This window comes from Pocillopora damicornis, chromosome 14 (genome assembly GCF_964200805.1).
Source record: "Pocillopora damicornis chromosome 14, jaPocDami1.2, whole genome shotgun sequence".
NCBI lineage: Eukaryota > Metazoa > Cnidaria > Anthozoa > Scleractinia > Pocilloporidae > Pocillopora > Pocillopora damicornis.
The window spans coordinates 13775253-13797882 of record NC_142683.1 but is presented as its reverse complement, the minus strand read 5'-3'; the positions used below and the strand labels follow the sequence as shown (position 1 = coordinate 13797882).

General features: G+C 38.2%; 1 protein-coding gene across 1 annotated transcript; it reads right to left on the bottom strand.

The window, feature by feature from the left end:
- Positions 1–288: 288 nt before the first annotated feature.
- On the bottom strand, positions 289–22593 carry LOC149034581 (cilia- and flagella-associated protein 61-like). Its single transcript, XM_089193803.1, has 38 exons — positions 22504–22593; positions 22036–22170; positions 21303–21453; positions 20823–20899; positions 20597–20664; positions 19377–19503; positions 18846–18913; positions 18515–18579; positions 17845–17965; positions 17135–17237; positions 16097–16166; positions 15675–15754; positions 14782–14821; positions 14191–14259; positions 13971–14041; positions 13317–13406; positions 12987–13023; positions 12375–12452; positions 12087–12224; positions 11911–11982; positions 11268–11320; positions 11055–11130; positions 10416–10466; positions 9964–10040; positions 9509–9607; positions 9066–9152; positions 8218–8474; positions 7261–7434; positions 6335–6450; positions 5808–5856; positions 5599–5728; positions 4940–5112; positions 4060–4136; positions 3494–3595; positions 3116–3219; positions 2239–2329; positions 1389–1448; positions 289–685 (listed from the first exon to the last, which is right to left on the bottom strand). The coding sequence occupies exons 2-38, from the start codon at positions 22164–22166 to the stop codon at positions 545–547; spliced, it is 3573 nt and encodes a 1190-aa protein (XP_089049929.1). The 5' UTR covers positions 22167–22170; positions 22504–22593; the 3' UTR covers positions 289–544.
- Positions 22594–22630: the final 37 nt, after the last annotated feature.

Sequence of the window (22630 nt, the reverse complement as noted above, 5' to 3'; positions counted from 1 at the left end):
AATTGCTCTTAACCTAACCTGAACTGATTAACAACGATCTTTACATTCAATATTTCCCTAACTTATATCATAAAGCAAAGGAAAATATGTATATTTTCGCCGTATTTAAAAATGAAAAGAAGTATGAATATGAATATTTGGGTTTTATTACAAATGGTAGATCTAGAAATTGTCGCCACAAACAGGAAAGTTTACGAGTTAAGGTGAGTTAAGCCCAAAGTAAGAACGCCGCCATCTTGAGGTACGAGGTTCGCCTGTCGAAGTACAGAAGCCACCACATACTCGATGTTAAATGTAATTTTTTTTGGTTTAATTCTCGATAGTCGATGATATACACATAACAGTAATTTATTTTCCTTACATTCCTTATTTTCCATTCAATTCGATACTACTCGAAGACAATATACAGTACACAAGCCTTTTCAGTTTTATCGAAACCGTTTGGACTTTCCGATGAACCTGTGTAACACTGAAGCAGTGAAATCAACCAATAGTACCACGTTTATCTACAAAAAAGGAAACGCCGATGACGAGTTAAATGACATCACACCATGCCAGGTTTGGCATACATGGGCAAGTGATTGGAGTTGTAGCTGAGGAATCCAAGCAATCTTTGCTCGATTGCCTTTCTAGCAGATGAAGCCATGTACGAGTCTGAGAGAACGCGGCGCTGATCCTTGGACAACTGAAAATAAAAATTGAAAAGGGTACGCCGTTTATAATGCTGTTAAACTGCAAGTTTCACAATAATTCTTTGAGATGATACGGCTTATTACAATAAACAAGGTGCCTCCAATGTTTTGAGGATTTAAAACGCCTAGTGTGTGAGCAATCGTGCGTAAGAAAGCTGCTAAGCCCCAACTTCATGTTATTTTCTTGTCCGAGGTGGTTCTCACTTAAAAAATTGTACCTAGGCCCTCATTATTAACACTTCGGCACGAGTCTTTCTTCGCCCGCGGGAATATATGGGACGTGGAGCAACGCAAGTAACACTCGAACCCCAACAAACCTCTCCTTGACTCGTCTGAAATTTTCGTGCGAGCGGAAAAACGCACGTTCTGCAACGCTAATAAGAATGAAGGCCTGCCCGCAAGCTATAGAGTGAGTAACAATTCATATTAAATCTAACGAGCAGTACTTTTATGAGGTACTGTTCATCATGCCGTTGAGGGTGGTCTTTCTCAAAACGCTCTAAACCAGAATCCTTAAGCTTGACCATTCAAGTGCCAGTCGTGGGGTACAAGTTTAATAGGACGTTTTTCAGTTTCAATTCATAAATGAAAACCTCTTTTGTAACCATCTATATCAAAGCTATCGCAAACCAATTTTGTCGACTTGTGTATGAACCAAAACACTAAGCAAAGAGCTTGGACGTCAGAGTAACTCACCACTAAGTCTTCGTCTATCATCTTCCGTACTTTCTCCTCCAATGACGGTACATCGGCGGACTGAGAGGGGAGGGTTAAGTTAGTTTGCTTGTACAGTTCTTCGGGTTAGTTTATACCATAAGCTTGTTTTTCTTCGACTTACGCATACAATATGTACGTGAAATTCTGGTAACACAGCTTTAAGCGTTAGGTCAAGATCGCAACGAAATACTTTTACACAGGTTTACATAGGTTTATACATGTTACTGCGACTGTTAATATCAAGCGAATTATGGAAAATGTAACAACACCGTTTTAGCTTGATACATACACCATTTAAAGTCATAACATAATCGTCGTAGTGAGCACTTAATAAATTCAAAACCAAAGTTATAATGTTCTGGGATTTATAAGGGGAAAGTAAGGATAAAAAAGGATTGATGGAAGTGCATAAAATATTGACGGTAGTGTTTCATGAATTTTCAATGATGCCTTTAAAAACTCCATAGCTGGCACATACTTGGCATCGAGATCCATAGCAGAGAAGTTTTCAATTAAGTATCGAAAGTGATCTTGAATTGCTTTAGTTTTGCTTTACTTCACTCAGTGATTGGTCCAGAAATCTCGCGCCGCCGGCTTAACCAATCAAATGTAAAACTAAAACCAATCTCAACTTGGTCACTCGCGTTTTCCCGCTCTTCAAGTAGGTTGTCTGTTTTTTACTTTGAGTTCTCATTGGTTAATGACGATGTAAACCGTTGTTCTGATTGGTTAATGATAATGTAAACCGATGTTCTGATTGGTGGTTGTGACCACTCTGGTTTTGGCTCTATAGATTATGGCTCAAAATAATTTCCAACATTTTACTTACAGGTTTCGCAACAAGAAGTTCTCTTATCTCATCCCTGAAATCTTTGAATCTATCGTGGAAAACGGCAAGGCACCAGGACTCTCGGAAAAAGCTAAAATATGCACAAAGAAACGTTTAAGGACTTGAAAGCGATGACAAGTCATAATTTGGATATACCAATGTCAGTAGTGTTTTACAAACTAATTGTACATCAACAACATTCCTGAATGTCCTTCCGGTTTTCAATCAAGCCTAGCTGAAGCCTGCCAGCTGATATGTCTATCTGTCTGTTGGTCTGTCTGTCCGTCTGTCTATCGGTCAGTCTGTCACTCTTTCTGTCAATCTGTCTGTTTTTTTTTTGTCTGTCTTTCTGTCTATCTGTCTGTCTGTATATCTGCTCACCTATCTGTCTTAATGTCTATGTATTTGTTTGGAAATCTGTCTCTCTCTGTCTGGCTCACAGTCCGTCTGTCAGCCTGTCAGTCAGTCTGTCTGCGTCTGTTTGTCTATCTGTCTCTCTGTATGTCTGCATGTCTATCTATCTGACTGTCTTTCACTCTGAAGAAGGGCTAACGCTCGACACCAGCTTTATAAACTTTGTAAGGTGGCCAACTTACAATATCGACTCAACTGATGAAACCAAATTATCTGTGATACCACAGTTTCTTTAAAAACCAACCTCCTATAATCATGTGCTTTTTCCTTTTAAGTCTGTCTGTCAATCTGTCGTCTATCTATCTGTCTGTTCGTCTGCTCGTCTGTCCGACCGTCTGCCTGTCTGTTTATGTCTACTTATACCCGCCTACCTTCTTAACTTTATGTCCGTCCATTCATTGGTCTATATGTCACAACAATACAAACCCCAAAGTAAGAAAACGAAAACTCTTCGTTTTTGTACCTGTAGAAATCATCTATGAGCCCTTCGTCGAATCTTTGCAACAAATTGTTCAGGTATCGCTCATGTAGGGCATACAAACACACAAGGTTACTTGTATCAAGCCCCTGTAACACAAGAAAAAAGGTACAGAATGAGACAAGATGACAGGATGGCGTCTTCACTTTAAACAAGGCCACCTTAAAAGTTCTAAAACGAAAAATTTAAAAGTGTAAAGTTAGAGTAGAGGAGTAAGTAGAGGGATTCCGAGTGTTTGAAGTAAAGATGCTCACATTTTGGTTTCATGAGAAGAACTGTAAACCACCAATTTCTCACCGCCTTCCTAAGACTTTAGAAGAAACACGCGCACTTCACAACTAAACACGTGATGGTCTCACTAACCTGTCGAGTGTAGCACGTGATTGTCTCTATGGAGCGGTGCTGATTCACGTGCAAGCGGAAGTAGCCTTGCTCATGGTCCTTACCGGTGATAAGTTCCCTGCCCTGTAAGAAAGGAAAATGTACTTTTTTTGGAATCAAGAATTCATATGCCATGCAGCGGCCGGGTTGCTCAGCAAGATTCAAAATGGCTGCATCCAAACCCGCTTGGTATTACAACCTTCCACACATTCTTTGATGGCGAAGATGAAAATGATATGTTTTCATGTGTATGCTATATACCTTTTAAAACAAACTTTCCATCTCACCTTTCTAAAAAGGGGCAATAATAATAATGAGGATCGAAATACACCAATTACAGCACGCAAAAACACATTATAAACAACAAACCAAGGTACTATAAATAGCGACACGTGAACTTCCGACCTCGTTGCCTGACGAAAGCTAGCAGTATAGCAGTCGAAATGTCATGATCAATACGATCCGGATCGCCTGACCATCAAACGTTCATTAAGCTACAGAACTACAATGAAAATCAATATTTTCTATGACAAATCCTCCCTACTTACATATTCAGGCTGTACCATGTGAGCGTCTAATGGAATATTCAAGCTTGGTTTACCGACTTGCAAGTAAGTATATCCCCCTGCAATACATGAAACGTTAAGTTCATTATTTGAAAGCCTCTTCTTTTGAAGGCGCGCGTACTTTTTCATGAGCCAATTTAAGATCAGATTCTATAGTGCTAAATGGTTTAACTGTACTTTAGTTGAAGATTTCCCCTCAAGCACCAAATGCTATACGCGTCCTAAATTTTGGTTGTTCAAATAAACGTCCGAAATACCTCAAATAAAAGGACATTCTCGAAAGAGAAAGGAGGTAAATTTCTAAAGAAAATGTGGTGCTACGTCGGTTTGGGGTATTACGAGATAATTTGGTTTCATCATCTGAGTCAATAATGTAAATTTACCACCGCAAAGAGTTTCTAAAGCTGACGTTCCGAGCGTTAGTCCTTCGTCAGTTAATAAAATCAAATTAATTGTCTTGAAGGGTAGTTTAAAGCGAAAAAAAACTTTCTCGGTTCTAAAGTCGAAGATTTTCTCACTTACGCTTAAGGAGCTTGTTGGGAATCACGAGAAAACTCTAAATCAAAGAGATAACACGCAGGAAAATGAGAGTGACAGAGTGGTTGGGAGCTGCGCTAGCTTCACAGAACGACGTAAAGTAGAGTCAAAGCAATCTCAAATTACAACATTAAACTAGTCTAGTCTAAACTAGTCTAAACTAGTCTAAACTAGTGCTGGTCTATAATGCTCGTCACTCATTTGTTAACTGTTATTTTTATTCTCTTCTGATTTCTTGAGAGTTTCGCGCGAGAATCAAAGAGTGCAGTGATGCAAATTAACCCAATTGTGCGCTGAATTTTCTCTAGCATGGAAGTCGTCTCACCTGGTAACATAGCAGAGACTGTCTTCGGTTTGGTGTATATTGGTATCAGTAAATTCTGCTCTCGTGGGGTCTCCGTGTCGAGAAGCATGGCGTCAAGGGTGGGATCAAACAATGTTAACAAAGACTGCGCCAGTTCTTCACCTACCTCCTTGGAGTTGAAGTTTCCATGAGTCCTAAAAATGAAAAGAGAACGAGAAAAATGTTGAAGAATGCATGTAGAAAAACATGTATACAGATTGGAAATCAAAAGGTGTTTACACAGCATACACTGCTTCACTTTCATCTACCAGCTTCCAAAGCTAGTTACCTAAGACTCAATGACTAAGCGCTTTGATCCCTGAGGGTGACGAACATCTGATTTCTTTTTCCAACATCACACCTGAATCACACATCCAGGTTACAAAAATAAAAGGTGATCGCCAACTCAAGACGCTCTTGATTGCTAAACAAATTCTTCTTGTCAACACCTTAAAAAATGTATGGACAACAATATGGAGAATATGGAAGCTGATCTACGGGTCTATAAATGTTAAACTTCTGTAATCTCCCGTTGACGTACATCTGACTGCAGTATAATCCGTCATTCTAGGCGGGCCACCACAACGACCGATAATTATGACAACCATAGACAACTTATTATGATAAGTATGATACATTACCAAGATTCTGCATGGTATCTCCGCTGGAATTTCGTTAGTGGTCCTGCAGCCCTAATGCATGGGTCATTTGTGTGGAAATCTGCGTCGATGACTAATCTTCCGTCAAACACAAGACAGCTGTCATTAATGGCTGAAATGAATGGACAAATGAATCCATGAAAAAACTACTTGATCACTAAACAGAAAATAGCAACGACAAAAAAAATTACCTTTAAAAGCGTCGTGGTCAACGTTCTTGGATTGGAAGCAAAAGAACGCCTGGAAAATTGTAGTAAATATATTGGAAGGTCGCGATATTTTTTTAGTTGACCTGCTAAATTACATTTAGCTTAACAGCACAAATCGTAGGATAAGAGAAAAACACTAAATGGGAAGAATACACTAAGAAGGAACGAGAATGCATAGGATAAGAATGACAGGTTTTGTTTTGGACCATCTTATCGTAGTTACCCATGCCCGCTCGAAATCTGTGAGAAAGGACGATACACTGTGGTAACAACCACTCAATATACATCGCGCATGCACTGAAGACGACACAAAGAAGTCAGCCACGTATTTATCATGCGAAAAGTGTTCTGTATATCATCTGCCAAGCGCAACCTTTTCATCTAGGTGAGGTGCATTATTTGTTTTTCGTACGTTCTTAACTAAGGAACGGTGGCCAATTAATTGATTAAAGAAACTTGAAAATTTGTGCAAAGATTCCTCTCTTTATCATCGTCTCAAGTGAGCTCACCTCACAGTCAACACTGAGTGGTTTGTTTTCTGACGTAAACGTAGCACGTGACAGAGGCTGGTCGACTTTCCCGTCATTCCACTGAGCGAGTGTGAAGCCGACATGACACGCCACTCCTTTAGGGACAATAATGAAAAAAAATAAAACCGGTTCCCATAAAGTTTATAATGATCTTCAACCAAGCAAGGGATCATGCGGTACCTATGCGAATATATTTAAAATTATGATAAGTAAACAAGCATAAAAATCAATTTGAATTTAGCAATGGAGTAGCTAAACTCTGCTGTTTTTTAGGGCAAAATGTTACGATTATGGAATAAAAACGTTTCTTAACCGGAAAACGATTCTAAAAGAATAATATGTATGGAAGAAAAGAGTAGAGAAATAACGTCAACGAAAGTTGCAGATTCACAGAATTTTTTGAAAATTTTCGGTGATGTACTAAACTATTCCAGGTGGCAATATTTTGTACAATCCATAAACGGACTCAAGTGGAAGGTCCTGATGAAATTTAACTAAACTACAAGAGTTTCCTTCCTTTTCTACGAAAAAACAAAATGAATATTTAATTCTCGAACCCTTCCACTCCCAAGATCTATTTAGAAATTCGCCTCACTGTCTTCTTTACGTTGCCTATAAGTTTGAAACTTAAGTATTGGATTAAATGATAATCCTCTGATATTTCTCTCTATTTTCATCACTGGTCTTCTTGATAAAGTACTGATATTGTAAGGAGAAAGTATGTCTTGGTCACTGCTGGGAGTTGAAGGGTTAAGCTTTCATTGTACCATAAATGTTAGAATTAAATCGTGTACGTTAGCAAAAACCATTAAAACAAACGAACAAAACATAATAAAAAACTGAAAAGATTGGACAAAAGATTGCCACTATTACCATGCACATTGATGTGTGTTAGGGAATCTTACCACATTCATGTAGTGCTGCAGAAACCGCATCCTCGATAAACGGGTTATTAAAACAGGTTGGTAACGAGACTGGGGGCTGAACGAGCACAACACGTGATCCAGGGAGTCCAGCCGCTAGAAGGGTTTGCACCATGACGAAAGCATCCAGTGTGTTTCCGTACACAAGGGCTTTTCCTTAAAAACACAAAACAAAACAAAACTGCTAAATTACAAATAAGTGAAAAAGAGCGCTTTTTGATCGGGTGTCGCAAAACCAAAACCAACGTAATCACAACAGCCAATCAGATCAAAGAAAAAATATCACAAGGAGCCTTAGGGCGGGAAAACGCGTGATCAAGACGTGATTGGTTTTAGTTTCGAAACTGATTTGTCTAGAAAGTGGCGCGAGATTTTTTGAACCAATCACAGTGCGAGGTAAAGAAAAAACCATAGCAAGCCCTACTTGCTTTCGGCATTCAAATGAAAATTGCTTCAAACATATTTGGACCTGTGGATGATAACGAATGGCGAATTATTCCCAGGTTGACCGCAATTGAAAAAATTGCAACAAAAGAGGCCTAAACAGATAAGGCTCCGTCATGTTCGAAACCAGGCTTCCCAAATACTTATTGGGTGCTCCGACCAACGGACACGACTTGTTGGAATTGTTAGGAGAGAGGTGTATCAAACAAATTGCTAAATTTCTTAAATATGATTCAAATCACACACGCATACATTGGTGACCAAAGTTGCATATGATCAAATTGAGGTCTGAAATGTGGTTTTGTAAATGTTCCATGGAGAGATGCCTCTTTCGCCACCACTGAGATCGTTTAACATATTGTATTTACCACTGGCTCTGTCATAAAAGGCATCCCCTCGAAAAAAGTTATCCTTTTCTCCTAAATAAACCACCTGACCTCATCTCTTATCAGTAACTAAACAGTAACCGTTTTAACTTTAACACGTACGGCTTACCTTCACCTGTAAGAAACTCCCCCCGGATAAAGCTCAACACGTTCTCACAGTCTTTTTCAGTATTAACAGTGAACACTGACGATGGCAGGGGGCCCGTGTATCGTGATACTTGAGGTATTGTCACCTCACTGGTAGTGACTAAAGTGGAGATATCAGCGCCAGTAGGTACAGGGACTTGAAACTGCTGACCAGTGCACAGAATAAGGTAATCATAAGGAATGAATGCTCCTTCGCTCACTTTGACGACCTTGTTCGTTCTGTAGATAACAATAAAACAGACCCAAAACAAAAAAAAAAGAAAAACAATTTTTGAGGATTTTAGCACAGAGAGTTGCGCTTTCGCGCTGGGATGCTTTAGAAAGCATAGCGCGTCAAGTCCCGTCGGGAATTTATTGAAGTTGTAAATTTATCGCAAGGAGATTTCTAACCACATCATTGTTTTCATGAAATGCCCGTTGGCATTCAGGGCAAAAGATAAATTGCTTTAGCCGAAACGAAACGGCGACGTCAGTCTAACTCAAAACTAATCTATCCTGTTCACTTGCACTTGTGTTTTATAATTCTGTTAACGTAACTAGGTATCAAACGAGGTTATAATGAATAGCTTTCCAGTGTAACGAAGGAAGGACCTTAAAATACTTCTTCTTGAGATACAAGGACCTTCCTCACCAAGTGAGTTTAAATGAGTGACCAAGACAGAATTTCTCCTCACAATATCAATACAATATCAAGCAGACAAGTGATAAGAATAAAGAAAAATATCAACAAGGAGATTATCAGCTGATCCAATACCAAATTCTCTGAACTAACATCATATAAATCGTATGGCACATAGTAAGGAGAATTACCTGTCAAGTGCCATGACTTTGCCCTCAACAACCTTGATCCAGGTTTCCAATGCCATGTGAGTGAAATCGTCTTGAGTATAACAAAGACTAAGGAAGGCAAAAGTAAGCAAACTCATAATGACAAACTGTGTTCCGATCAAGGAAATCTGAAAGTCTAGGGTCGAGTTTCTTAGTCGCCTCTGCTCAAGACTGATCTCTGCGGATCTAAATCTAAGCGAAATTTATGGACAATAATAACAACAGTTCAAAAAACATGATTGTTCTGGCTTGAAATATAACTCAGACCTTTAGATGAAACAATGCGTTAGACACCAGGCTATCGTGAAGCGCTCGCTGTAACGGGTTTAATTTAAAAGAGAACTGGAAAGGAATTTTCACATAAGAAACCACTAGCAGATGACAGGGAAGAAAAGAAAAACACACTGCACAGATGAGTTCAATACCTGGAAGGAAGGCACTTTGAACGCAGTCCGTCTGGAGGAAGCTGGCCTGGCAAACCATGTGTGGATACTAGTGTTAAATTGTTGAAACGAAGATGCGGGCTAAAACAGAAAAGAGAAGTATATAGTAACCATCCAGGGCCCAGTTGTATAAAGGTCGAATAACGCTATCCAACGGATAAATCACTATCAGGCTGGGGCCTGAGTTACACGGTAACCTGTTACTAAATATTTTAATCCGTGTCTCACTTTCCATGTGAGGAAACTAGCCTGACTAGAATCAATCGCTCGCTGAATTCTCTAAAGTATGTAGGTCAAACTTCTATCAATTTTCAACACCGTTGAAATTAGTTAGTTTGCTCTACTTCGCTTTGGTATAGAAAATTCACGCCGCCCTTGACGTCGATCATTCATTTTACTTCGAGTTTTTGTGACAAACTACAGAAAGGCAAACTCACCAAAACAAGAGGGTTTCAAGGAAAGATATTCCCACATCTGATGCTCCGACCACAACAATCCGAGCATTAATGGTAACCTGTTAAATAATTAAATCGAAAAGAAATTGTCATGGCAAGTTACGAATGGCACATGTATACGTAAACAAGACGACTGAAGGTGTTAAAGTGGGATACGTTGGTCGTCATCTACAGTTACTCTGGTTTTACGTGGAAAATAACGTGGAAAATAACAGGAATGAAATCGAAAAACGAAGACAAGAAAAGACAAGTCAACAACCCGGGATATTACGTGCGGTCACCCATCCAGGTAGCAACATCAGCGAGAAGCACAAGCACGTGGCTAATGTCCATATCTTGCAACGACACTCAAGCGAATGTTAACGCGGTCTGCCACAGGCATCCCACATAGTAACCTACGAGGTGTAAAGATCACTAAAATGAGACAAACAAACCTTTGGTTCTAAAGTCAATTTTCTGTTCAAATGAGTCAAAGCAAAGGGTTCCTGAAAAAAAAAAATTAAAAATTAAAAATTAAAATAAGTTGCCAGGGATCCACATCTTCCACTGCTTCAAAAGAAAAGGGGAAAAGAGAAATAGAAGAAGTAACGAGGCTCTGCTTCTAAATCCTAATGGTTGTAAAGACCACAAGTAGCGCATGACACAACTAAAACCTAGTCAATTACTCGACTTATATAAGAACGAAATTAGGACTGAAAGACGACACCATGAATTGATTTTGGTTTACCTCACAACCCACTGAGATTGTTTGAAATAGCTAGCGCTGCCTCCTAAATCAGTGGGCTACAAGAACAAAGCGAACTGCGATTTGGTTACTTTCGCGCGCAACATGACCCATGTTAGGTGTGAAATTAATCACGGGGTGATGTATTCACGGTCTATGATTAGTTGAAATAACGAGGACTAACCAATCAACTGTAGAAATAAAACCAACCGGCATTTGTTCACACGCGTTTTCCCGCGCTTAATGTCAGTAATGTGCGTTTGCCCTTGTTTCTTATTGGTTCATTCTGCATATTGGGCTCTAAGCCATTCACGATACAACTACCTTCATCAAAAAGAAATTAAGTTACCTTATTTGCTAAGATTCTTTCTGAGGGAGCATTTCCGCCCAGTTGATCCAATGGGTATATAATTTGACGACGAGCTCTGTAGCAAGACATTTTTAACATCATTAGCAGGAACATGGAGGAATAATTACCCCTGAACATTTGATAAAGTCAAACTTCCACTAGAAGCAGTTTTCGTAGCGTTTTTCAATGTTATGAGGACGTTCCGTTACACACCTGATTGGTACCAAGTCATTAAGCGCCGTCACAGTCGTATGAGGTTTGGAGCCCTGAAAACAAACATAAACAGCCTGAATTTGGTTGAAGATCTGAAATAAAAACTGTTAGGAAATATTATGTTTACGAATACATACGTTTTCCTTTGACGCGAAAACATGCCGAGCTATTTTTCCGCGGACGTTATGTGCTCTGAGAAGTGAACAGTTTTCCCAGAAAAGAAGGTAGAGGAAAACTGTAAGCTTCGTGGAATTTACAGGCCAGTAAAGACTACGGCGGTAATTATCCTTCTAGGATTTTTTTAAGCGCGCGGGAAGAAATTTTGCAAAAGAGCTCGGCGTCAAATACATTTACTGCGTGGAAGCTGACTTGTCAGATTTTTCACTTATGACTTTGTAAACGATAGATTTGACCGAAAAACACTTCTCCATCTTAAATTGAACTGCAAACGAGACTTTTCGTGAATTTGGTGGCATGCCTTTGAAATTGATGAAAATCATTTGAAGAATATTACCAGATATTTCCCAGTTTTAGCGAGAGTTTATTTTAAGCCACGTGTAACGTTGATATTAATCGTGCGCGCGCAAAACTATTTGACATAAATAGTGTTTGTACTAAAAATCTGAGATTGATGCTAACTTACTAGTTGTGTTTCTGTGTATCTTGGGCAGACTGGGTAATACAGGCAAGATTTGTGGGCCAGTCTTAGCACTTCCTACAAGGAGAGAAACATGTAATGGTCAAACGTGATTGTCAGAAGACACACCCGCATCACCAGTAACGAGCTGTTGAAGCTTTAACTTTCAGTGTACATCTTACCTTTAGAAAGTGTTTGGAATATTGCTGAAATACAGGATTGAGAGCAAAATGGAACAGACGGCCATGTTCATCTCTTTTATGATGATTGAAGTAAATAAAATCTTCAATGTTGAAATGAGAGCGGATATATTCTATATCCTACAAAGGAGCAGAAAGAAGACGAATGTGAAGGTTTAAACAATACATGACAAAGAACGGCTGAATAACGGAAATGGTCAAAATTGCAGAGCCGAAGCTCTTTACTTCACATAAAACTCAACAGAAGAAAAGAACAAAAAAAAAGGATACCTCTTCTCGTCTAAGGAGGGCGACGCCGACAACTTGATCCAAACTCTTAGCGACAAAGCACTGAATTTCAGTACCATCCTTTAATCATATAAAAATGAGACATATTGTTAAAGATTAAGAAAAAAATACAACATTGGACTTAACCCTCACCAGAAAAGTGGAGTCTGGTAACGGCATTGGGATCTCAGAAAAACAGCAAAAAGAGAGGTGCATTCACAAAATAGAAATTATCAACTATCTCTGAAAAATAGTCCAAGGTTGGTATGATGCCACGTTTCGTCTCGTCCAAAAGACTCATGGGGTGCCTCTACGAAATTTTAGCAAACTCGTTGAGCGACGCTCATTTGAATAAATGCATTACAAGACACACGAATGTGTACATCGAGATAAAAAATGCAACAGTTGCTGAGACAAAATAGGACAACCACTTCTTAATTTATAAGTTTAGTTACTATGATATGATTCAGATGTTCTTCTTATCAACAGTAGTGGTCCAAGACGTCGAGAGATATTGAGGGTCGAGGGCGCGAGAATGAAATAAAATTGATATAGATCAGAATGCAATAATATAATAGCATAAAATTTATACGTTTATCTACTCTAAAAACCTACCGGGTCTCTCCTATCATTATTGTATTGCTGAACATCTCTGCAATAGAAACATAGAGACAGCAGTCAATATCATGACCATTGAGAATCGTGTTGCAAAATGACATTGTTGTTTACAGCGCTTTCAATAATCTTTTCCCTTGGTGGCTGTCGATGGTGCAAAAGGCCTCTTTGCCCTAAGGCGCGACCCAGGCACGAAAACTTGCACGAGTGCTCAACCGACGGTGGCTAGAGGTCCTATGGACAGCGGTAAAATGCTGTTGCCACGCCTTAATTGAAACCTCTGTGTAAACTTGCAATATTTTTGCAACATTTTTTGGTGGATGTACTCACTGCATTATGATATCTGCGCCATTCAGTTGTGAGACAACAGATTGGATTCCTTCAGTGTCAGCCGAGGTACAGGGACTCACTTGAAACGATCTTCCAGAAGAAAAAGCACAAAGAGTAAAAACACAGTTCTAAATGAAAATAATATTGAACAATGAGATGTTGACAACAACAAAACATCATGTATGGATCACGAGACTAGAGCCCAATCTCCGTCAACTCGTGTGTAACGAATAAAACAAATCAAGTACAACATTTGGCTGTGAGGGAAGTCTTCAAAAAGCCATAAAATCCAAACAAAAAACAAGCGACAGGTTTGAGATAGCAAACCAAGTGTTCAGGTAGGCTTCAGATTCAAGTACAAGGTCTGTGGGCATAATTGGCCGAATTACAAGATCACGTGCAGCGCGCGTGAACACAAACACACCAGGGACAAAGGTAAAAATAATTGTAGTTCGAAATGTTATACTCAAGGAACTGACAAGAAAAATCTGACCACGAGTTTCCGAGATACCTGTTCAAACGATAAAAATAAAGAAGTCTAAAACGCAATATTTGGGAAATTTTCGTTGATTTCCTAACGTAAGCTAAGCCTGAACTTGAAATTCCAAAAAACAGTTAAGTAAATCTTGTTACGTACAAAAACTTAGAACTTACTCAATGAGACCCCATCGGTGAAACACATAAAGCTCTTGAGATAATGTGCTGTACTTTCTTGGAGTAACCCTCTGAAATAAAGGAACTGGTAACTTTAGCGTAAAATCATGAAGGAAAAACATGATCATGTGGATGAACATCTCTTGATGAAAAGTATTGCATGTGCTTACAATTAGACAGGACCATAAAACTACGCAATAACACTGCAACGAAAACGTACCACAAAAGACTGAAGAAGAGGGAACTCTGGTACAAGATGAGGCATTGTTAAAATGCAGTAGTCTTTTTCCTATTAAAAAAAAATAATAATAATAGTAACAATAACAAATAGCGGTTCATTGGTCAACGCAATAAGATAAACCACTAAAATCCTTCCTCTCTGCGTTACTAAAGTTTCTCTGCAATCAGATAGTCCTTATGTATTTACTTCATTTATCTTTTTGCCCTGTTCAGCTTCAGAGCTCGGCTGGTTTGAATAGTGGCCTGTATAAACAACAACATGGCCAGACCACAACACCGGGAGCCACGTTCAGTCCTTTTTGCGAAAAGTGCGTGGATTCTTTGACGTTCCCTGCCATAAAGCAGTACAGAGAAGATGCAAGAAACGGGGCCTGCGGTTTATCGTCCTTATCTGAGAGCACTAGAACGTCTGACCATTTGCAGATGTCCTAACACAGGCACCACATTCTCCTCAGTGATTTTAAATCCCTGAGTGTTAGTCCGGTTTGGGGCTTGAACTCAGTTGAACCCTGTCCGGCGCTCTACAACACTCTATTTACGACAAATACTAAAGTAAGTATTCGGTACTTACTGGAAATAGGTCAAACACCGCTGGAAGAAAATCTATAGACCTAAAAGAATAAACAACTATGTTTTAATACAATCAAGTGAAAAAGGGATACGCTAAGCTAACGTTTCACAGCAGAGGATAGCGTATTACTCGATTACACGCCGCCGTTAAACGCTGTTGTAGAGGCAAAATTACCAATGAACGCCGCCCTACTATAAACGCTGTACCCTCTGCGAAGAATGCAGCTTTTAGCCTTCTCCCAGAAGTGATTAACATGTAATTTCCCCTTATCAAATCCGTACAATATCCAGCAAATAGGTAATGAGAAGACTCAAACTTATCAGGTAAAAGTTGTTATCCTGATCATACACCAAATCCTGGTAACATATTTACAAGGAAATGTGTAGCAGCTAAAGAGGAAAATTTGTTATCAGATATTGAGACTTAAAGGTTAAAACACATATGTAAAATGACTAGAAGGGTAAAAGTCGGCATTATACTTTATCCTTGGAAACCAATATTAGGAAAGGGAGATATTGGAACTGAAAAAGTTCCTGTTTTACAAAAGAGATTTACCATCAGTGCCGTCAATTGTTGAAAAAGTATTTTTATAAAATAATTCAAATAGTACGCGCGCTCTGATTGGCCATAAAACCATTTTACATGAGCGTATGTAAACACGGTTTTCGTTCCTCTTTCATTAGTTGATTTCCTACGCTTATCTCGTGTTCTCCCAACCTCCCGCGTGTTTATATCAGGCTATGTAAACAAGGAAACCATTTTACATTTCTTCAATGAAATACAACCCTTCCTTTAACAAAGACCTCGACAGAAACACTTGAGATTTTAATCAAGTAAAACGGTAACATCAGATACACCGAAGGAGAAAATATGTAATTCTTTTTGTTACTGACCTCGTCTCGTATTTTTCGTCGATGCAAAAGAGTTGGATGCAAAATGCACTTGGTTCTCCATCGGTTGCACCCTTTGATGCCTAAAAAAAATGAAACGTAAATTTAAGATAATTTTTAGGTCTCAAGAAGTGGAGAAAGATGTTACTCCTTCAGTCGTGAGCGTAGAGCAAGGAAGAAAACCGAATCCCCAACGAAAAATCAGCAGAGTTCCTTTGAAATATTTGGCGGGAAGTTGGCGCGCGGGAGGTCAAAATTGAACCCCTGGCTGTGTTTGAAAATATCGAACCCAGACCTTCGGATACCGCGCCCTGATGCTCTACCACCGAGCTTTAAGCCGTGAGTAGGTTCATATGTGACACGCATATCCTGCATATTGCTACGATCAGAAATTTGCAGGTTGCTTTTAACTAGTCAGTACTTACTCTAGAGAGGCTGGCAGAGTGAGCCGGCACTTGTTCTTCAACTCTATCCTGCTTGGCTGCGTCTTTTGGTCTACAAAATTAGAGAAAGAGTGAAATACGTTGATTTATTAAGTAAACTGCGCCGTTTTACAAGGATTTCCAGCCCTGAGGAAAGCTGTAATAGTTTGACATCAGCAATCAGCTGCTGACACGTCACTCGCCTTTCGCGCCACCAGGTTAGGTTGATGAATAAACGGCAGAACGTTCACCATTTTCATATAATCATAAAGCCGACTTTTCTTTTCAGTAAAGGCCTACGGTGTTTATATAATATTAAAAAAATGATAAAATTATACATGGTGCCTGGTGGATATGGAATTTCTCTTCTCGTGTTCGACTCTGCATCTCACTCGTTAGAAAAAAAATTTCTCTCGAAGAAAAAATTCAATTCAATATGCACCCATGTGTTATTCTCTATGTAAGGTGCCTAAGTACCTCAGTCTTAAGTGCAGTAACACCCTGATGCATAAGTCAGTGCTCAAGAGATATAAAATCTAAGATGACCAAAGCTCACAAGCAAAAAAGTTAAAATTGATCATTCAGTAATGAATCAGGTTTATGACAAATATAGAAGATAGAATAAATAGAAGTCAAAATTAAAAAAAGCTCACTCATAGCCGGTGGTAAAAGTAGTTTGAATGCTTTATCTATAAGTATGTACGTCAAGACCACCTCTAGCAGTTACTACATTTAACAGAAGTATATTAAAGGAAGTTACTGAACCGCTCAAATGAAGCCTTTCGAGAATCGAGAAGGTTTAGCTCGAGATTCGTGTTTCGAGGATTGAGTTTCGAGTTTCACGAATCTAGTTTCCAAATTTTAGTTTTGATAATCAAGTTTCGAGAAACTCTTAGAAGTAGTACTCTTTGAGGATCCTGACCCGCAATTTCGAGGAAAAAAAATAATTCTCGGACGCACCTCATACAATTAGTTAAAAAAAAAAAAAGAAAAACAATCTAGAAGCCTTTCTAAATCATTATCACTCGCTTGATTACTTACGTTTCTGTCCGTTCCTCTAGTGGCGATGTTCTTTGTACCTGTTCTTCTGACGGTGTGACTCTTGGTTCTCTTTCAGGACTTGGTGCTTTTTCAGTACCTAGTGCTGCAGATAACAAAAAATGAAGGCGGGTGATTACCATTCAAGGATTCAAACTGATAAAGAAAAAGTTGCCTCAGAGCAGAAAATAAATTTTCCCCTTCAAGGTACGTATGTCCATTCAAATCTTCTTTTGTTCGGACACTGTAACAATTTGACCCAACATAATTTGCACATGGTATTTCAAAATTAAGCAATTTTTAACACCTTTTTTGTTTCTAGCGCTGTCATCAAATTTGTTTAGAAATGGTCTGATTTCTCTTCTATTTTTCCTACACAGCGAATGCGATAGTTAACATATAAATGTGCTTTGGTTTTATCAACGAAGTTAATAATGTGAATTGATCACCGTAAGAAAGTTCTAGAGCTGGCAACGTGAAAAACACAGTAGTGAAATAGCGGAAAGCGGCCTTTCCCCTCTAGAACCTCTTGAACAAAACATTATCTTTAACTCGCCGTTCTACATCGATCCTCAAGATACATGTATCAACGAATGCTATTCATTCAAATAATTTATTCGTGTATTCCCTCCGAAGTTACACTTGGCAGCAAAGAAATGTATTACTTACAGTCTACGCAAAGATTTTAATTGACAAATTAATGGCTAATGTACCTGGTGTTTGACCTTGTAGTTTTTGCAACCCGTTAAATGGCTTTAAGTCAAAACAGCTGCTCAGCAACTCTACATCAACTTTTGAACAGACGCTCATAAAACCAACAGCAGTGCCCTTCACCTTAAGAATCATAAAAGGATGAAGGAAGCTTAAGATAATTTTTTTTAACTAAGTAAGAACCCCTGAAAAAATTGTTTGTTTTCTTTAAATATCATATTATCTATCATTATCTATCATTCTAAGAAATACAGTGTCATCAGTTCATGAAGTGATTAGTCTAAATGGAAAAATGAGTAGGGTTCTTCAGGGAATGTTCCAACCAGAGAAGTTACAAAAAGTACTTCAGGTCATAAATTTCTTCCCCAAGAGCTATAGGATGCATCTACAATTAATCACACCAAGTTTCAAACACTTCACTTCCCTTTAAGCATGCTTCATCCCATCTTGAAGCATTTGTCTTTCTTAATAAAAGTGACAGAAACAAGCTCAAAGAGCAAGATACTTGTGACAAAGGTAAATTTGAATAAATCACAAGGAGTAACTACAGATTAGTTCTTGTCAGTAGCCATGGGAAATATACAGAGAATGTGTGAAGAACTTGTAGAGTGATCTTGGGGTAGGTATAATATTATGGGTTAGAGACTCCTCTGTGCTAATCTATCAACTTACATCAGCAACAACACATTTATTGTCTTCATCCTGAGCCTCTATAAGCTCTGCCAGGAAAAAGTCACCTAAAGGAAAAAAATAACAATCAGTCTATCAAATTTGAGCCTTGCATTGTATATCTCTTCCCAACTGGATGTTTTGATTCCTTTTTTGGAGGGGGGGAGGTTAAAATTGCAATTGAAGAGGGGGGTGTGTTGATTAAGATGCAATTCTAACCCCCCCCCCCTCCGAAAAAAAAAATGAGTAGCTGGAAGTTATATGCACATTTCTTCTGACATTATTTGAACAGGACCCTAATCAAGTTATTTAGCCCTTAAAAAAGAAGACCTACCATATGTAGATGTGAGGACATCACTTTGTCGATTAAAAATTGGTGTAAGATCATCATGATCCTCAACCCTGCAAGGAAAAGATTTTTTCAAAGGTGTGTTGAGTGATGGAAACATAAGCGGAGTTACTGTGTGCAGTGTCAATTTTATACATGTACACATGTCACCATGGCTGGAAGGAAATGCACAATTTGCATGCATAGATATATACTGGTACACAGTGCCTGAAATAAGGAAACGACTGTTATTATTTTATACAGATATCTTAAATTTGCAACAGTAAATCTCACTTTCACTTCAAACCATTATAATAAATAGTTGATTGAAAAAGGTTACATCATTCCTTAATACATGACTACCACACACAGACTACCAGTCTTATGCATTGTCACTGCAAATTGTCTGGCCAAAATTCTCTCCTACTTGTCATGTAGATTGCAATGGTCCCAACTTGGAGCCCTGAAGTACATGTATCACAAAGCTCCTTTGTGGACTGATGAACAAGCTATACCTGGAGAATCAAGCCATCTTACCTTGCTGGTCTGATGTGTAATTTTGCACTGTGATCATGACGATGACACACTTGCAATTCAATACTCAACCTTCCAGCAAAACTCTCTTTAAATGCCACTGGCTTAAATAATTCAGTCAGTACTGGTCCTGCAAAATGGAGATTAACATACTAAATGTCATTAACATACTAAGATCAAACACAATTCACTTAAATTACCAATTACTCATTAATTATGACAGTGTCAGCCTTTGATCTAAGGGCTGGACAAGATTGCATGTATTGAACAATGTGTGAATTAACCAAAACTGCTAACTCTGTTTACACTTAATTAAAAAGAAAAAAATGTCACCAAACAGTGCAGACCAAACTGCTTCCTAATCAGTGTTTCTACAATAACTTACTAAGAAAAGCAAGAGAAAAGAATATTGAAATGCAACATTATACATATACCCAATAAGACCTTACCCTTCAAGTACACCCCAACATTGATAACACTTTGACACATGCTCAGTGTTTCGTTTGCCCAGTGAAAAGTAAGAAGCCTGAGCCATGCGACCCAGCAAGATGTCTGTGAGGGGTTTAGCAAGAACTACAAGTTAACCTCTCCCCAACTTTAATAAAATCTGCCCGTGGGAGGAGAAATGCATGTCTTGCACTTGCAACATAGGCTTACTTGTTGGTTAATAAGACCTTGAATCTCATCTTTAATAATTTTATTGACCATTTACATCCAAACATCAATATGCATATTCTCCATACTGTTCTCTACAAGTTTTTTAAGTTGCTGACAAGGAGAATTTGTTTAACAATCAAGAGCTTCTTTACTAGGTAATCTTTCCTTTATTCGTGTGACCCAAGTGTGTGACTCAGGGCTGATATTGTAGGGTGAAATAGGGTGTGAGTCACTATTACCTAAAGACATAGCATTTTATTCTTGTAATTTTTAAACAATTTTAGTTTTTTTCCCCATTTTCTCTGCTAGTTTTATCATATCTTTTAGAAATTTTTTACAAAACACACACAATCATTATGTCATGCAACATACACTATTTAAGTTTACAAATTATTATTATTACAACCATATTATACATTTTCATAGAAGAGTCAAATAAAAAAAAAAGAATGACATACCCTTGTAAGGGCAGTTCTTGCACTCAAGCAATATTACCCAATCAATTCCTTGACTACAAGACTAAGTGTATAATGATAATTAATTTTTACTGGTAACCAGTATATTACCTGTCTCAACTCCTCTTGGTACAATGAGGAAAATATAATGAAGAGCTGGAATAGCATTGAAAACAGTTCTGTAAACAAAGAAAATAGCTCTCTTGGCTTATCAATTTTCAGGATAACAATTTGTTATTATACACACAAAAAAAACTAAATTAAGTCTGCATACACTTGCAACTCAAATGGTTTCCAGTCGATATGCCCACTTTTTTACAGATTATTCAAAACTTACCTGATAATTTCTGTTGCACAGCCATATGCAAAATCTGCCTTTGCTACAAAGTAGTTCATGAAGAGGGTGTTGAGAGGCTGGTTGAATGAAAACAATACAGACTGTAGTAATAGATTTGGATGATAAACTATTGAAAAATATACATAGCAATTTTATGTACAGAGGGTGATGACAACCACTTTCCAATGATTACAAATTAGAAAACCGAGAAACTTGTAGTGGATCACCTTTTTATAATGCCTTTAACTCCTAAGATATCATTAGTAATTCTCCTTAATGCCTGCCATACAGTTCTTGTAACCATAGTTTGGAGAATTAATTTTATTTTTGGATTTATTTTGGGAGGAGTGTTTGAGGGTGTTTGACTCTACACCCTATAGGTAGGTGTTTATTTAGGGAAGGTGCTTATTAGAGCATGGGTGCTTGTTTGAGGAAATAAATATTATCAAGAAATATATTTCAGAATCAAAATACACTTACACTGCACTTTTTGCAGTCATATTTTGTATGAAACCATTCTTCCCATTTCCCAGGATCCAAACTTGGTAGATTGGGGTAATCAAAGAATGCTGCATGACCCATGACATCATTGTTTGCATTAACCAATGTTACAGCCAAACTGGCTTTTTCACTGCAAAATTAATGGAAGATTATAGATTATATAACATTTAATCATGGAGTCAAATCAACCCTGAGAGAGTATACTCCTGAGAAGTATATTATTGAGTGTAGTGACTGACTTTTTCACAACAACAGCAGATCAGAAGTCATCATTAGAGACAAGTGAAAAGTTATTTGTCAGTCCAAAGGTCTACATGTATGGCTGGTCTCGCTTAAGTAACTTTATTCTGTTAAGTTTGTTTCTTATGTAAACTTCATGATTAAGTCATCTGTGTAATGGTGGTAGTTGAAGACATCTGTTAAAGGGAGTCTGCTCTAAGTTAGTGTTCAACCAGAGTCAGAGTCAGTCTAGATCCAGTTGTTGAAAATAGATTGTGCTGTAGCACAGAGTTCCAGTCAGTTGTATGATTCATGAATCAATTATGTGATAGATAGTTTCAGTTCATCATTTCTTTGATAATCACTGTTATATCACGTTGAAAGGATCTGTAATTAACATTTGAACCAAGATTTTTCTTAATAAAATTATAACATCGGTACATTTTTATTAAATGGGTTATAATCTCTACCACATTAATTGAAGTCTACTTACATAACATTTACGACATTTACACGACCAAAAAGCTTTTCTGTTGTGGCGCTGACAAGTTTCAATATCTCTGGTGCATCCAAAGATTCTGTCCGGCGCGCCTGAATTACCTCCTGGGACGAATTTGAAGTCATATTTCTACGACCAGCAAAGAAAACACATTTTTTGCATCAGCAAAAGAACACACAATCCTGACCTTATTTTTCTTCACAAGGCAATTGCTTTATGACGCAAAATTGCAGTAAAACGCAAAAATATGTTCGCGTGACTCTCTCTAGTTTGAAAATGTGTCTTACCAATACCTAAATCTGTTAAAGTTCTTCATGAAAATTCGTGCATTCAGCTCAACTTGTAACGCGAAAAGCAACCCCTAAAAACATTAGTTTTCTAATTATTTTCCTAAAAATGTCAGAAAAAGATAGAAAATGAGCGTAGATTACAGTTAGCATTAACATCGGAGGGCAAACCGACCTTTCACGGTGAAAATTTCAAGAAATTCTCAAGTCCATTTCCTTCGCGCCATCATAAACTTTGACGGTCAACAACAAGGCGCCGTTGCTTGGAAACAAGACAGAGTGGAGACTAAAGCGACTAAGAC